The sequence below is a fragment of the Polypterus senegalus genome, chromosome 7, assembly GCF_016835505.1.
Source record: "Polypterus senegalus isolate Bchr_013 chromosome 7, ASM1683550v1, whole genome shotgun sequence".
In the NCBI taxonomy this organism is placed as follows: Eukaryota; Metazoa; Chordata; class Cladistia; order Polypteriformes; family Polypteridae; genus Polypterus; species Polypterus senegalus.
This window is the reverse complement of record NC_053160.1, coordinates 189,179,598-189,195,857: the sequence shown is the minus strand read 5'-3', so window position 1 is coordinate 189,195,857 and position 16,260 is coordinate 189,179,598. Positions and strand designations below refer to the sequence as shown.

The window sequence follows — 16,260 nt, the reverse complement described above, 5'->3', positions numbered from 1 at the left end:
GGATTAATAAAATAACAGAGGGAGGTCGAGCTTTTAGTTACAGGACCCCCTAAACTGTGGAGTGGTCTGCCTGCTACAATAAGAGATGCCCCCTTCACTCTCAGGCTGAAGACTCACCACTTCAGTTTAGCACACCCTGACTAGAGCTGCTGATTAACTCTACAGACTCCATCTCTGTTGTCAGTCATTAAAACAGAAGTAACATGATAGTTATAATTTGTGACTAACCCTCACCTATTCTGTTTCTCTTCTTGGTACTCAAATGTGGCACTCGGTGCCCACGGCCCACCTGCCAAGTTTGTTCTGCCTGCCTATGGTAAAGTCATCCCTGATGGAGGATCGCAGGAATCGTGGGGTAGAGGGGTCCTTTCATTGGATTAGCGCTATTTCAGCTGTGGAATGGCCAAATGGGGGAGGCAGCTTGATGGATGAGGTCTCCAGGACTCATATTATGGGATATCATCTACTGTTAAATTCTACTCCGTACTTCTAAAATTTTTATTTTTATACTGTATTGAGGATTTGTTCTGTTCTGTGTATTGTGTTGTAATTGTGTTGTATTGACCCCCTTTTTCTTTTTACACCCACTGCACGCCCAACCTACCTAGAAAGGGGTCTCTCTCTGAACTGCCTTTCCGGAGGTTTCTTCCATTTTTCCCAACAAAGTTTTTCCGTTGTCTTCTTAGAGAGTCAAGGCTGGGGGGCTGTCAAGAGGCAGGGTCTGTAAAAGCCCATTGCGGCACTCCTTGTGTGATTTTGGGCTACACAAAAAATAAATTGTATTGTATTGTGTCCAAACCGTGACGCTAAAAACCTTAAAAACGCTGAAAAAAAGAAAATGTGATGAAATCCCAGCAAATCTGTAGGAGCTAAAAAGAGGAGACACACACAAGCACACCAGCTGAGAGCCCGTGACTTCGGCTTTTGATCCCGTTTTAATGACACGCTCCTCATGTTTGCAGACTTCACTTTTTATATACGCTGAAAAGATCAATAGAATTTTGCAAGAAATGTTTTGTCGTCAAGAATTCTGAGAGGATGTGCATTAAAAACAACCTCGGGTGCTTTCGGAAATTAAAACACGCGAAGCGCGCCGTGAAGTGCACTCCAGCATACATCGGCGTTCTTTGTGCCAGAGACGCCACCTGCACTTCAGATGGCAGAGCCGGAAAACCAGCGAGCCGCCGTCATTAATCAAAGACGGAGGAAAATAAAAAGAAAAGACGAGGATAGCAAAGGAGACGGGCGTCAGACGTGAGCAGAAAGACGACGTTAAAAAACACCCCCGTGTCAGGAGGGTCTTCACGCCCATCTACCTGTTATATAGAGCCTTTCATTTACTGTATCGGTTTGCCTATTACGTAATATCTTTGGCACCTGCTTATCTGTTATGCAATGAAATCAAATTATATGACTATGTGATGTTTGCTGATGACATTATGATCTGTAGGGAGAGTAGGGAACAGTTTGAGGAGACCCTGGAGAGGTGGAGATAAGAAAGGAGAGGAATGAAGGTCAGTAGGACCACCAGGACAGAATACATGTGTGTGAATGAGAGGGAAGTCAGTGGAGTGATGATGATGAGGGGAGGAGAGTTGGCGAAGGTGGAGGAGTTTAAATAATTGGGATCAACAGTACAGAGTAACGGGGAGTGTGGAAGAGAAGTGAAGAAGAGAGTGCAGGCAGGGTGGAGAAGAGTGTCAGGAGTGATTGGTGACAGACGAGTACCAGCAAGAGTGAAAGGGAAGGTCTACAGGACGGTAGTGAGACCAGCTATGTTATATGGGATGGAGATGGTGGCACAGGAGACAGAGCTGGAGGTGGCAGAGTAAAAGATGATAAGATTGGCATTGGGTGTGACGAGGATGGACAGGATTAGAAATGAGGACATTAGAGGGTCAGCTCAGGTTGGACGGTTGGGAGACAAAGTCAGAGAGGCGAGATGGCGTTGGTGAGGACATGTGCAGAGGAGAGATGCTGGGTATATTGGGAGAAGGATGCTAAGGATGGAGCTGCCTGGGAAGAGGAGAAGAGGAAGGCCTAAGAGAAGGTTTATGGATGTGGTGAGAGAGGACATGCAGGTGACAGTTGTGGTAGAGCAAAATGGAGAAGACAGGACGATATGGAAGAAGATGATGCGCTGTGGCAACCTCTAACGGGAGCAACCAAAAGAATAAGAAGAATTATTGAACTTCTGTGAAAAGCCAAATTTCTCCCGATCTATCTATCTATCTATAATATAGTTCCTTTCACGTCTATCTATCTATCTATCTATTATATAGCGCCTTTCATCTCTATCCATCTGTCTATCTATCTATCTATCTATCTATTATATAGTGCCTTTCATATCTATCTATCTATCTATCTTTATTATATAGTGTCTCTCTTATCCATCTGTCTATCTATCTATCGCCGTTCCCGTCTGTCATTTATATATTGTCTTCATTGTATTTATCTATTTTATATTGTCTTTCACACCTGACTGTCTCACTCATTCTATCATATAACCCTTTCATTCATTTCTAACATATCTCACAATGAAATCCCACCCTGTTATTTGGATTTACTTGCCCACCTTCTCTCATTCCTCTCTGAGCTGACCTCGCCACACTCCATGACCCCGGAGTAGCGTGGCGTCACCAGTCCATCTGGCACTGGAAGCTCAGGCGGCCTCCACACAGAAGCGGGTTCAAATGCTGGGAAATTTCCAGAAAATCCCTTTATCCACTACTGGTGGACTGGAGCCTGCGCTAAGTACGACTCGACTCAGGGTGGGCTGCCTTTCCACTGTATTCTTCCCTTGATTGTGTCATTTCCTAAAGAGTAAAAGTGTAATTTTTACATATAATAAATGAATGATTTAACACTTTTATACACAGCATGAATGAGTCCCTTGGTGAATGCAGACCCGTCACAAATGATCTGGCAATTACGCACATAAAAACAAAATAATTAAAAGCACAGCCATCATCTCACGAAAGGGAGTGTGCAGTTACAGAATATGAGGACGCAATAAACGAAGCTGCTTCAGCATTCTGCTGGTACCCTCCAGGGATGATCAATAATTCATGCGGCTCATCTCCATCTCGGCGTGTCGATTCATTTACTACTAATGAGTCTAAAGCCTTTAATCGCCGGCATTTAAACTTTCAGATCCTTAATGATTATGGCCGTCTTTTATCTTTACCAGAGCCATCTCAAGCTGGGTGAGGAGACGCAGCGAGCGGCGAGCCCAGGGTCCTGCACTTTGTGTTGTCATTAGCTCCCTCGAAAGCTTGCATTTGTAATCTATTGCGTTAGACAATAAAAGGTGTCACTTCACCCTACTTTCTCCTGTATCAATCTATGGCTAACACGGTACAACACTCTACTGATTAGGAAATCTAACAGTTAGTTCCCGTTTTTTAACAAAACACTTTTGTGGATCATTGGGAGATGACAAAGGCGTTTTGTTTTCTTTGATATTTTCTGCTTCTGTGTTTGGAATCTGCTTGTGGTTTTCAAATTAGGGCTCTTAAGGCCCAATCCTTCCTGCTATTCAAAGTATTTTTGTCATTGCTTCTGTTTTGTGTAAATAAACAAAGATTGCACTTTGGGATTTTCATTACAAGCCAGAGTTTTCACAATTTCCTCTCCCTTATAAGGCATTTTTGTATACTTTGAGGCTCATGTAGTCTTTGGGAATTTTCTAAGCCAGCTTCTCATTCCTGGGCCTGCTAGGCTGGAAGTCGCCTGTTAGTTGTCAGGAATGAACTGCTCTGACGTCAGCTGCTGATGAGCTGGCCTGCTTTATGGTCATTCTGGAGGCTTCAAGACCATTTGGCCGTGTTTGTGTCTCCACTTCACTACAAATTCTAATGGGGCCACATGGAAATGGGGGTCAGAGGGGTGGAGCCTCAGACAGAGAAAGAAAGAGGGAGGGGTCACAAGGGGTAGAGAATCAGAAAAAGAGCCGTTGACAGAAGGGGCGGGGACTCAGAGCGAGAGAGAGAGCGAGAGAGAGAGCGAGAGAGACACAATTCAACACACATCAACAGCAACCAAACACCGGACCCTCGATATTTTTAAGGTTTAAATACGACAGTCAGGTCTGCCTACAGACTCCCTGACAAGGCTCTAATCATGGAAACCTCACCTGGAACACCTGAGACTAATTGGATGAATCTGAAGTTGTGATCAATGGAGGGGCGCACTCACTTTTTCCATATGACAAGTCTGCATTTTTGTTTATTTAGATTATGAGAATAAATACACCATGTCGATTTGACGTGTCATTTGTTCAAGTAGACCACCTTTACCTGTGGGTTTGCCAGTTCAAATATGTTGAAAAAGTCAACAGTTTCCATGAGGTGCATTTATATTTTCACAGAATGGTATCTATCTATCTATAGATCCCTTCATATATATTATTAATGTAGTGCCTTTCACATCTATCTATCTATCTATTATATAGTGCCTTTCACATCTATCTATCTATCTCAGTTATATAGTGCCTTTCATGTCTATCTATCTATCATATAGTGCCTTTCACATCTATCTATCTATCTATTATATAGTGCCTTTCATGTCTATCTATCTATCATATAGTGCCTTTCACATCTATCTATCTATCTATCTATCTATTATATAGTGCCTTTCACATCTATCTGCCTATCTATCTATTATATAGTACCTGTCCTATCTACTGCGGCCAGTAGGGGGCAACACTGAGCCCCAAACTCCCAGACACAATGTCCCCAACACAATACCAGATGTTTATTAACAGGTTCCTCATTGCAGCCATCACAACACAAACAGAGTCCTCTCCTCCCACGTGCTGTTTGTCCTCCTCCTCCTCCCGATTCTGACTGCCTCTTCCTTTATGTTGGACCCGGCAGCACTTCTGGTGCCAACGTCACTGGACTGCATTCAGGGTCACACAGAAACACCACAAAACAGGGAGGTCTTCTCCCAGCAGCGCCCACTTGCGCCACCCAAACCAAGGACCCTGACAGGGCTGTCATCCTGGACTATGAGTGCCATGTGACCCTACAGGTGTCCATACTGGGATGGTGCTATCTATCATACTGGAGAAGGAACTGCTTTTTGACAGACAGTCCCCACCCCCCACCAGGCCATCCATTATACGTGCACCCTGTCTGGGATAACAATCGAGAACCCTCCATCGTGCCCATCCATTACGAATCACCCCTCAGTCCAGTTGGGGTGCCATTCTACCTGTTATGGCGTCTGGAATGTTCCATGCAGTGCCTTTCCTATCAATCGCTTTATTTGTATCATTATATGTGACATTAGTTGGTCGTAATCTGGATCCGTATTTGATGGACTATAATGATGGAGACTCTAATTAACGAGTTCTGCCCTAAATAATGACCACCGCGCCGATATCACCTGGCTAGCTGCTGCTTGTCGTAATCCGTCCTCTTTCCGTCTTCCCTTTTTCAACACTTTTCTCTTTGATAAAAGACCCTCTGCGCTGAGCTGACACTCTCTGTCGATGGCCTGCCACACGCACCTGTTTGTCAACATCCAGTGTGCTTTTAATGACGGGGAAGGCGAGTTGTGTTCCTAACAGATCTTAATAATGGCACAGACCTCGAGGTGACACTGGAGCACAAGCTATTAAAGGACACACACACACACACACACACACACACACACTCGGCTGCCCTCCTGGGGTTTTCATGCACTACGGTGTACAGAATGGTGCCACAGACGAGAACCATCCAGTGAAGTGCAGGTCTGTTAATGACAGACATGAATGGCCAGACTCGGTCAGGCTAACAGAAGGGCATCTGTGAACCCACCACACGCCAGACCCCACAGCAGCCGATGACCACACTGAGGTTCGCTCCTGTCTGTGATGACAAAAACTGGATGACTGAAAAGTAGAAGAGCAGCACCTGACCAACCTCAGTGGCCACCCACAGATCCATACTGCACTGGCGGGCCACTACTGGTCACATGAAGGTGTGCCAGTGTTCCAAACTTGCTTATCCTGAGCAGGGCTATTGGGCAGCTGGAGCCAATCCCAGACAGCACCTGCACAGGGCACCAGTCCATCACAAGGTGAATACACACACACTGGTGCCAATTTAGCATCGCCAAAACCACAAAACTTGCATGTCTGGACTGTGAGAGGAAACTACGCAGACACAGGAAGAACATACAAAGACCATGCGGGGAGGGGTACCCTGGGCTCCTTCTTGTAAGGTAGTAGTGCTACCACTGTGCCACCTTTCCTGGCACTCAACTGAGCCTTCTAATAAGTATGCCACAGCGTACATAAGCAGTATTACTGACCACATCCATCCCCTTTCTCAAACGGTTATCATATTACAGTGTCACACATCCAGAATCCCAGGTTCAAACCCCCCCACCTGATCCTTGTCTGTGCAGGTTGGGGCAGGTTAAGGTAACAAGGCACTTTAAATGAGAGTCACAGGTGGACTTGCACACAGCCAGTCAGCTACAGGGGTCCTGAAATGAATTGAAACATTCCTGGCTAACAGAGCCCACCTGAACGCCTCGCTAGGCCAGACAACGTCAGTTCATCTCTGACTACAGACAACTATGAGCAACCAGCATCCGCTACTGGGAAAATGAAAAAACAGATACACGGGACTTGTAAAGTGGCTTGGGTGCCACTCACTTGGAAAGGCGCTATATACAAAACAGGAAGAGGCCGCTTTTCACTATTGGGTCTAAATTACAGATAAATCTTACATGAGCAGATAGATAGATATGAAAGGCACTATATGATAGATAGATAGATAGATAGATAGATAGATAGATAGATAGATAGATAGATAGATAGATAGATAGATAGATAGATAGATAGATAGATAGATAGATAGATAGATAGATGTGAAAGGCACTATATGATAGATAGATAGATAGATAGATAGATAGATAGAAGGCACTATATGATAGATAGATATTTTTATTTTATTTTATTGTAGAATCAACTCTCAGCTGCCGTGTGGCACATGTGTACAGGCGTCATTCTCATCCCTACCACCTTCGCCATCACTTACCATACCACTTCATATCTTAAATCATTCTTGAGGCAGATTGAACACTTAAGTGCCAGCTTAAGTGAAAAATTAAGGAAAATGTACTAAGTAATTCCAACGCAAGATTTGACTTAATCAGTCTTAACGTGAAAAGATGCTGATGAAAGAAGAGACGAAGCGGGCTGCTAGAGTGGAAAAAAGAAGAGCTGATCAGGAAGCAGCAAGCTCATCAACCTCTGAGAGAAGGAATGATGAACGTACAGAGAAAGAGAGCGTCTGAAAACTAGGAATGGTCAAGTCAAGTGTATTCACTGCATGTTATCGTTATAGCAGTGCGTTACTGGTATTATATAATGGGCAAACTGACACACATAAATGAAAGGCACTATATAACAGATAGAAAGATGTTAAAGGGTTGTACCTAATAGACAGGACAAGGAGACAGATAGATGTAAAAGGCACTACCTGTTGGAAACAGATCTGAAAGGCACTATATGATAGATAGATAGATAGATAGATAGATAGATAGATAGATAGATAGATAGATAGAAAGGCACTATATGATAGATAGATAGATAGATAGATAGATAGATAGATAGATAGATAGATAGATAGATAGAAAGGCACTATATAATAGATAGATAGATAGATATGAAAGGCACTATATGATAGATAGATAGATAGATAGATAGATAGATAGATAGATAGATAGATAGAAAGGCACTATATAATAGATATTAAAATAGCTAAATAATGGACAGAAATGAAACAGTTTGATTTGAAAGGCACTATATAATAGATAGATAGATAGATAGATAGATAGATAGATAGATAGAAAGGCACTATATGATAGATAGATAGATAGATAGATAGATAGATAGATAGATAGATAGATAGATAGATAGATATAGACAGATAGAAAGGCACTATATAATAGATATTAAAATAGCTAAATAATGGACAGAAATGAAACAGTTTGATTTGAAAGGCACTATATACAGTAAGCAGATACTAAAGGAGCTTTGCAATTAATCGGTCAATAGCCAGAAAGCGACGTCAGTATCCACAGAGCGCACACCTAAAGGCCAAGCAGCTCGTCTCCCATCCTGCTCCTTCGGCTGCTCCTTTGTTTCTTTTTCTTCGGCTCACGGCGGCTCAGTAAAGTCTGCTTTGCCTCACTCTGTCACGAAGGTCCTGGCACTCTAATAACTTTTGGCTCTAAGAACTTTCCAGAAACATGCGTTTCTCTGCTCTTGTATGACACCACCGGCTGCTCTCCTCCTCTTCTTGTTCGTTTTGTTTTTTATTTTTGCTTTTTCTCACTTTCTTCTTCACCGTGTCACCTGAGTTGCTCCACCCAAGTAGGTTGACTCCACTCTGGTCTGAACGGTCTGAAGCTCCTCATGGACTCTCATATGTCCATTTTCAAGCTGGTTGAGGGCCATTAGGCCATCACTTGGTGGGTGCAGGACTGGTGAAGCCCTGAGCTGGACGCCGGTGATTTTAGTATGCCCAGTTAACTGAGACTGCTTGTTTATGGGATGTGTAAGGAAGCTGGAGAGGATGGAGGAAACCCCTCAGAGACATGGAGAGAACTTGCAACGTGTACCCAGGGTGTGGCCAGGCTGGGATTTGAACCTGTGGAAGTTGAGCATTTCTGCAGTGCACAGTACACGTGCCTCTGGGCCTCAGATGCTGTCTTTTATAACTTAGTAGGAGTTTCACTTCACTTTTTTTGAAGTTGTAATTTATAAACTTCATAAAAACACGTGGATAGAACAGAGCGTCAAACACTTTAAAAGGGAGCTTAGAAAAAGAGGCAAAAGTGAGTCATTGAGCGAAAATGCCAGGCTGTGACATTCAATTTCCTCCGGTAATCAGAAACTGAATAAATATTTCATTTTTATAGGAAGTTTCTTCGGAGGTTAATGGGCCCCTTTGGTCACGACAACATATAAGACACCATCCAGACAGTCCAGACTCACAGCTCTCATTTGTTTAACGGCGCATGTCACGTGAGCACTGAAATGCTTCACTCCAAGAGCAGGCAACTCAAGGAAAGGTGCCTTTGACCACACGTCCAGACAGGACAACAGCAAACAGTGTGTGGGACATCGCGACATGTAAATGGTCAGTCTGGGCTTGTGACAGCCATGTGAGTGTCAGACAAAAAGAGAACACGACAACGAGAAAAAACAGCCCGTCACAGCCCATGGCACACCAACTGTGGCAACTTCCAGTGACAGCCACCTGGGCAGGAAAGTGACCTGGGGTACCGAGAGTGGCACGCCAAACCTCAAATTAAATATCTGGGATACTGCGGGCTTGGGGGCCCATCAGTGTGAGACTGCCAAAGAAAGAGCACAGGAAAGATGTGTGACGAGAACTGCAAGGAGAGCACAACACAGGAGGAATGAAAGGCACGACGTAAAAGAAAAACAGTTTGATGTGAAAGGCACTATATAATATAGACAGACAGGCAGACAGGGAGATAGCGAAAAGCACTTTAAAATACATACAGTAGACAGATAGAAAAACCATTATATGAGAGATATAGAGATGGACAGAAAGATCTGAAGGGCACTTAATAAATCAGTACAAAGAAAAGGCACAAAATCAGACACTGTAGCCGGATGAATGTGAAAGGCACTATATAATAGATAGATAGATAGATAGATAGATAGATAGATAGATAGATAGATGGATGTGAAAGGCACTATATAATAGATAGATAGATAGATAGATAGATAGATAGATAGATAGATAGATAGATAGATAGATAGGTGAAAGGCACTATATACATGATAGATGAATCTGAAAATACTATATAATTGATAGATGGATAGCGGGTTTAAGAAAATGAAAAGATGGAGGGATGTTTAGTCGGCAAATAGATACAGAGATATGAAAGGCACAATACAGTAGTTATGTGTAAGAAGCATCATATAATAGATAGATAGATAGATAGATAGATAGATAGATAGATAGATAGATAGATAGATAGATAGATAGATAGATAGATAGATAGAAATGAAAGGCACTATATAAGATAGATAAACAGATAGATAGATGTGAAAGGCGCTATATAATAGATAGATAGATAGAAAGATAGACAGATAGATAGATAGATAGATGGATAAAAGTGAAAGGCACTATAGATCAATAGATAGATGTGAAAGGCACTGTATAATATAGTAGCTACAGTAGATAGCTACTATAGGTTTATAGGGTAATTATTGTCACATTTACAGAAATAAAAAGAAATTAAACAGATAAATAGTACCTTTCCTATTTATGTAAAATAGATATTAAAGCACTATATACCTGTACAAAGACCCATACTGAGTACTGTAATATAGGTACAAATTAAAAGTATAAAAAATATGAAAGGCTCTATAAATTAAATACAGTAAATTGATAGGTAAGGTAATATATAACAGATATATTGATAGAAAGATCGCAAAGGCACTATTCATAGATTCAGTAGATAGACTTGAATGGCCCCTAATGATACATAGCACTATATAACAGACAGACGTGAAAGGCGCTTTATTAAGTTATGGGATAGGCAGACAGATAGACTTGAAGGGCTCTATATTATGGGTCGATCAATGTGAAGGGCAGTAAACAACAAGCATAATGTACAAATGTGAAAGGCACCATATTATATATCAGCTAGCTAGATGGTGGTTATATAACCGTATGGATATAAAACCCCGGCCACCTCTATGGTCCCAGCAGTTTAGACACAGATGTTGGCTCGTGTGTGTGGACAGTACGTATGTTGGATGCTGCTGCGCACACACACACACACACGCACTGCACTGAAAAAAAAAATGTGATGATTCACACTTAATATTTTCAATCTGAACCAATATAATTCTTTTTAGCTTATTGATCCCACAATTTTTAAGTTGAGGCAAATCATTTAGAGTGATTGGGTGCAATTCACTTGTTTTTTTACTGAAGTAAATCTATTTTTAAGTTGTTCTTCTTTTTGGGCAGTTGGAAAGCCATCAAACTGGAAAGTTCGACCAAAAGAATATACAAACGGCCCCTCAAACACAGCACATGAACAACCTAAAATATTAAGTTAAATGAAATAGGATTTTTATGTTTATTCCCTCCACCATAACTTAATTTGGTACAAACAATTTTTTTTACTTTGATTGAGATCTGAAACCAAATATTTCAAGCTGCAACACTAAATGACTAATCTTAAGTTGCTTGAAAGAGTAAATTTACATTGAATGAACAACATCAATGTTAGACTTTTTTCAGTGTGACTGCATGCGGTTAATCCCACACTAATGGCTGCTGTCGACGCTTAAAGCAGCGGTCGCTGTTATTCCGACAGATGGTTAATTGGGCTGATAGGCACGGACACAGCCGGAGTCCATCGCAGCAGGCCGCCGAACGGCTCGTCGCCCGATGGCTCTCTCGGCCTCTCGCGCAAATCAATCGAAGTGCTAACAGGTGGCCTAGCCGGCTCTGCCATGTTCAATCAAATATTAATGTCCTGTTCGGGCGCTGGATGTCAAATGCCACATCATTAAGTGGCGCCTTTTTTCTTTCTTAACAGTCTCCTGTATGTCGCACGACTTCATCTACAGCCTTGAAAAACCCCGAGGTTGCGGGTTCAAACCCCACTAGCCACTGTGTGACCCCGAGCAAGTCACTTTCACCTGCTTGTACTCTAATTGAGAAAACAATAGAAATGGAAACAAGTGTATCTGAAATATTGTAAGCGGTCTTAGATAAAGAAGTCCATCTAATAGTAATTTCAAATTATAGGTCGCTGCACCCGGGGGTCCACTAGGATGAAGGCTGTCAGTTTGGGGTTACCTGACATGGTCGTCTCTTCGGAATACCAGAATAAAGACAATGAGACTGGAAAACAACACAACGACACGAGTGAGTTTGAGCTCCGAATTCGCCCGCCTTAAATCGACTTCGTTTTCTTGCCATCCCTCCACACTGGAATCCCACTTCGCGCCCGATAATGCCTGCGGTGACATTAACAGCTTCAAATTACAACAAGCCATCATTTTCCTTTCCCTAAAACTTCACACAGTAATAAAGCTGAGCGCTGACATTCACGAAACAAATAAGGTTTGAGGTGGACGACCGCTTGTTTGAGGCTCCCGATTTTGGTCCAGCAAAGCGCGCCTGCTATTTCTGAGGTGACGAACAGCGACACTGCTACTGGACAATTAAACCGAACCCTACACGCATCTCGACATAGAGACCATGGCGGTCACTAGAATCTAAAACAAAGGTCATGGGCACTACAGAAATATAATTTGAAAGCGAACAGCACAGCTGTCACACGACGGCGGCTTCCTGACGCACGCGAGGAGCGGTGGCACTGGACACCAAAAGTCCAAAGTGCGTCTCGCACACTCGACCTGTGGACTCGGAGACATCGCAGTGTTACGTCTGCCTACAAGGGGCAGTCCGCCTAGGCTGACCTGAAGCGCTCAGGTGCAGGTGCGCCTCTTCACCTCACAGCCCTCCGAAGTGCCCACAAGCCGCGCCACTTACCTCGTGGCTTTCCTCACAAAGTAAGAATGAGCGAAGTCTCCGTGGTCGTCTAGCCAAGCCTCCATCCGTTCAACCTCAAATCCGTTCAGTTTCTCCATGGTGCTGCACCGATGCGTCTCGGCGTCTTATAATTTGTAAGGACGACGTCCTCCTCCTCCTCCTCCTCCTCCTCCTCCCTGTAGACAACACGAAAGTCCTCGGATGGCGCGTCAGGGATGGGAAAAGTTCGTTTAGGGAAACAAAACAAAGCGACGAAAGCTGAAGCCGCCGCGTGCGGTCACTGGGCTGACCATGGTGCAGCTGCGGTTGACGACGAACACGCGTGGCCCCGTTCATAAAGGGGACAAGCCACCTACCCCTCTGGCGGGTCCCGTCAGGGCTGCAGTGGCACGGCAACCTTCTGGAGCGACAGCTGCGCCGCCTCCAATGCGCCATGCGAACGCTAAAGCGGCAGGGGGCGCACTTGTGCCGTTGTGACGTGTGCGGTGGAGCAGGTCGCTTAGGAGAAAGATCGAGCTTTTCTGAGCAAAACGAATACAAAAATAAATAATAATAATGTATGTTATGTATATAGAGCCGTTCTCACTCGCAAAACGCTTCACAAATATTCAGAATTGCACCAAAGGAATAAAATCACATATCATGATCAAATTAATTAACACTGAATAAAAAGGAAAATCATACATTAGATTAGTAAATATCGCTTCAAGGATGAATACAGTTATATGTATCTAATATAGCTCCTTACATGCATATCTTATAGTGCCTCTCATCTATCTATCTATCTATCATAAAGGACATTTTTTGTCTTCTGTATCGATTATATCGTGCCTTTCACGTCTGTGTCCGTTTTTCTTTCAATCCAACTATCTTAGAAATATAGGAGAAGCGCCTATCTATCATAACGAGCGTTTTCTAGCCACTGTGTCTATTATATAGTGACTTTCACATCATTCTATCAATCTATCTACTTATGCATTACGCGTCACCTTTTAGTTATAATACAGTTCCTTTCATATCCATCTCATATAGCAGCTTTCATATCTATTTTATTTCATATAGTGCCTTTCATATATCTTATCTATCTTACAGCTCAATTCATCTTTCAAATTACCTCTCACACCTCTTACACAGCTATCACATTCATTATACAGTTCCTTTTATATATTTTGTAAAGTCCATTTCATCCATCCATTATCCAACCCGCTATATCCTATAACTACAGGGTCACGGGGGTCTTCTGGAGCCAATCCCAGCCAACAGAGGGCACAAGGCAGGAACAAATCCCGGGCAGGGCGCCAGCCCACCGCAGGGCTAAAGTCCATTTCACCTTTATTATTTAGCTCCTTTTACACCTATCCATGTTATAGAGTGCCTTGCACAGCTATCCATCTCAGAGCACATTTAATATTTATCTTATATAATGCCTTTCATATTTATTATATATCACATTTAACATGTATCTTATGCAGTGCCCTGTGCATCTATAATATAACTCATTAAATATATCTTATATAGTTCATTTCTTAGCTGTCTTATCAGTCTTAAAGCTCATTTTATCTATTCTGCATAATGACTTTCACATCTATTATGCAGCTCCTTTTATATATCTTATCTAGTGCCTTGCACCTCTATTATCTAGCTCCTTTAATATCTATCTTGTATAGTGCCTTGCATAGATATCTATCATAAAACTCTTTTCATAGTGTCTTTCATATATATTATATAGCTCCTTTCATATCCACCTCTTAAACACAGTACATTTCATTGTTATCTATAAGACAGACGGATATGAAAGAAGCTACATAATAGATATCCATCCATCCATCCATTTTCTAACCCGCTGAATCCGAATAGGGTCACGGGGGTCCGCCGGAGCCAATCCCAGCCAACACAGGGCACAAGGCAGGAACCAATCCCGAGCAGGGTGCCAACCCACCGCAGATAATAGATATCAAATAATCAAATAAAAGATTAGCACATGAAAGAAAAGGTTCTGGATTAGAGTAAGAAAAAATGTGCAAAATATAAATTACTAAAAGAAACCCATCAACAAACCGCATACTGTATTTTCGCAGATATGCAGACCTGGTAGTGAGGGCCATTCTAGGACAGGACTACACAACAAGGGGACAAACCTTTAAAGACCCCACAGATTCTTTCGCATTGAGAAGTGTGGTGCGGGGAGGCCCGATGACACAGTGGTTAGTGCTGTCGTTTTCTGTGTGGAGTTTGCATTGTCCCTCGTTTCCCACTAATCACAAACTCACATTGGATTAAGCGGGCTCGACAAAGCCTCCATGCTGTACCACCAATTCAGCGGAGCGCTGCACCGAACGTCACGAGCGTTTATTTCACTCGTCACTCAGAAAACTGGGAGAACAAACACGAAGTCTACTGCACGTAGGAGATTAGGAACTTCAATACTGCGTTCTCAGACTCCGTTTTTAAGAGTATTGTCATCCATCATGGATACGTGGCTTTTTCTGTGCTTACACACAATAAAGAAAGGAATAAATCTTGCGTGTCGCTGATGCTAAAAGACATATCCGACTGTGACAGGCCATAGGAATTACACTGCTTCAATCTCTGAAAAAGAAGACGACGTGGGGACCTCATCGCGCTCTGCGCAATTCTTAAAGGTGTCGAGAAAGCTCAGCCGCAAAAGTCATTCATGTGCGTAAAGTTGAATCGTGAGAATGAGGACACCTAGTGGAAGAAAGGGAGAAGTACGTGCACCATTGAATTAAGGCAAACTGTCTTTAAACACATGGAATCCGAGACAAAAGACGGTGGCAGAGGTGTCTGTAAGAGATGCTGCGACAAACAAGTCACGAACCAATAAAGTGACCTCAATGGACTGAATGGTCTCCTCTCGTTTCTTAAACTATTCATGTTCTTTGTTCTTATTTGTATGTGCATTGACAGTAATAAGATCAATAAGCGGTTTACACTGTGTCACGGCCGAGAGTTACATATAGACAGAGTCATCTGCGATAAAGTATTAGCTGCCACAACTCATCATCAGATCGGGGACGGGCGGAGTGCAGTGTCAGCCGTAGTGGATAATGTTGACAGCTCAGTCCCCAGCACTAATAAGGATTTATTCTGCAAGAATATCTATTTATCAATCGATTTTTATTTTCTTTTTTGTTCTTTATTTTGCCTTATACAATTTCGTGTATTAGGAATGTGTTAGTTTTTGCATACCCCTTGGGGTCAGAGCACAGGGTCAGCCATTGTACAGCGCCCCTGGAGCAATTACAGGTCAAGGGTCTTGCTCAAGGGCCCAGCAGAGTAGGATCTCTTTTGGCAGTGATGAGGATTCAAACCAGCAGCCTTCTGGATATCAGCACAGATCCTTCGTCTCAGAGCCACAACTTCACCCCAGATCTATCTATCTATCATATAGTGCCTTTCATATCTATCTATCTATCTATCTATCTATCTATCTATCTAACCATCAATCATATAGTTCCTCTCATATCTAATCTATCTATCTATCATATAGTGCCCTTCATATCTATCTATCTATCTATCTACCTATCTATCTATCTATCTATCTATCATATAGTGCCTTTCATATCTATCTATCTATCTATTATATAGTGCCTTTCACATCTATCTATCTATCTTATTATAAAGTACCTTTCACATCTCTCTGTCCATTAAAGCACTTTTTATATCTAGCCATGGTGCT

At 42.6% G+C, this 16,260-nt stretch overlaps 1 protein-coding gene across 2 annotated transcripts in view; it reads right to left on the bottom strand.

The window, feature by feature from the left end:
• pde5ab (phosphodiesterase 5A, cGMP-specific, b) overlaps positions 1–12,973 on the bottom strand; it is a 102,129-nt gene extending 89,156 nt beyond the window's left edge. For both annotated transcript variants that reach the window (XM_039759740.1, XM_039759741.1), the window contains exon 1: positions 12,561–12,973. In XM_039759740.1, the coding sequence (XP_039615674.1) occupies positions 12,561–12,658 (98 nt within the window). In that variant the 5' untranslated portion in view covers positions 12,659–12,973. The remainder of the gene's footprint in view (positions 1–12,560) is intronic.
• Positions 12,974–16,260: the final 3,287 nt, after the last annotated feature.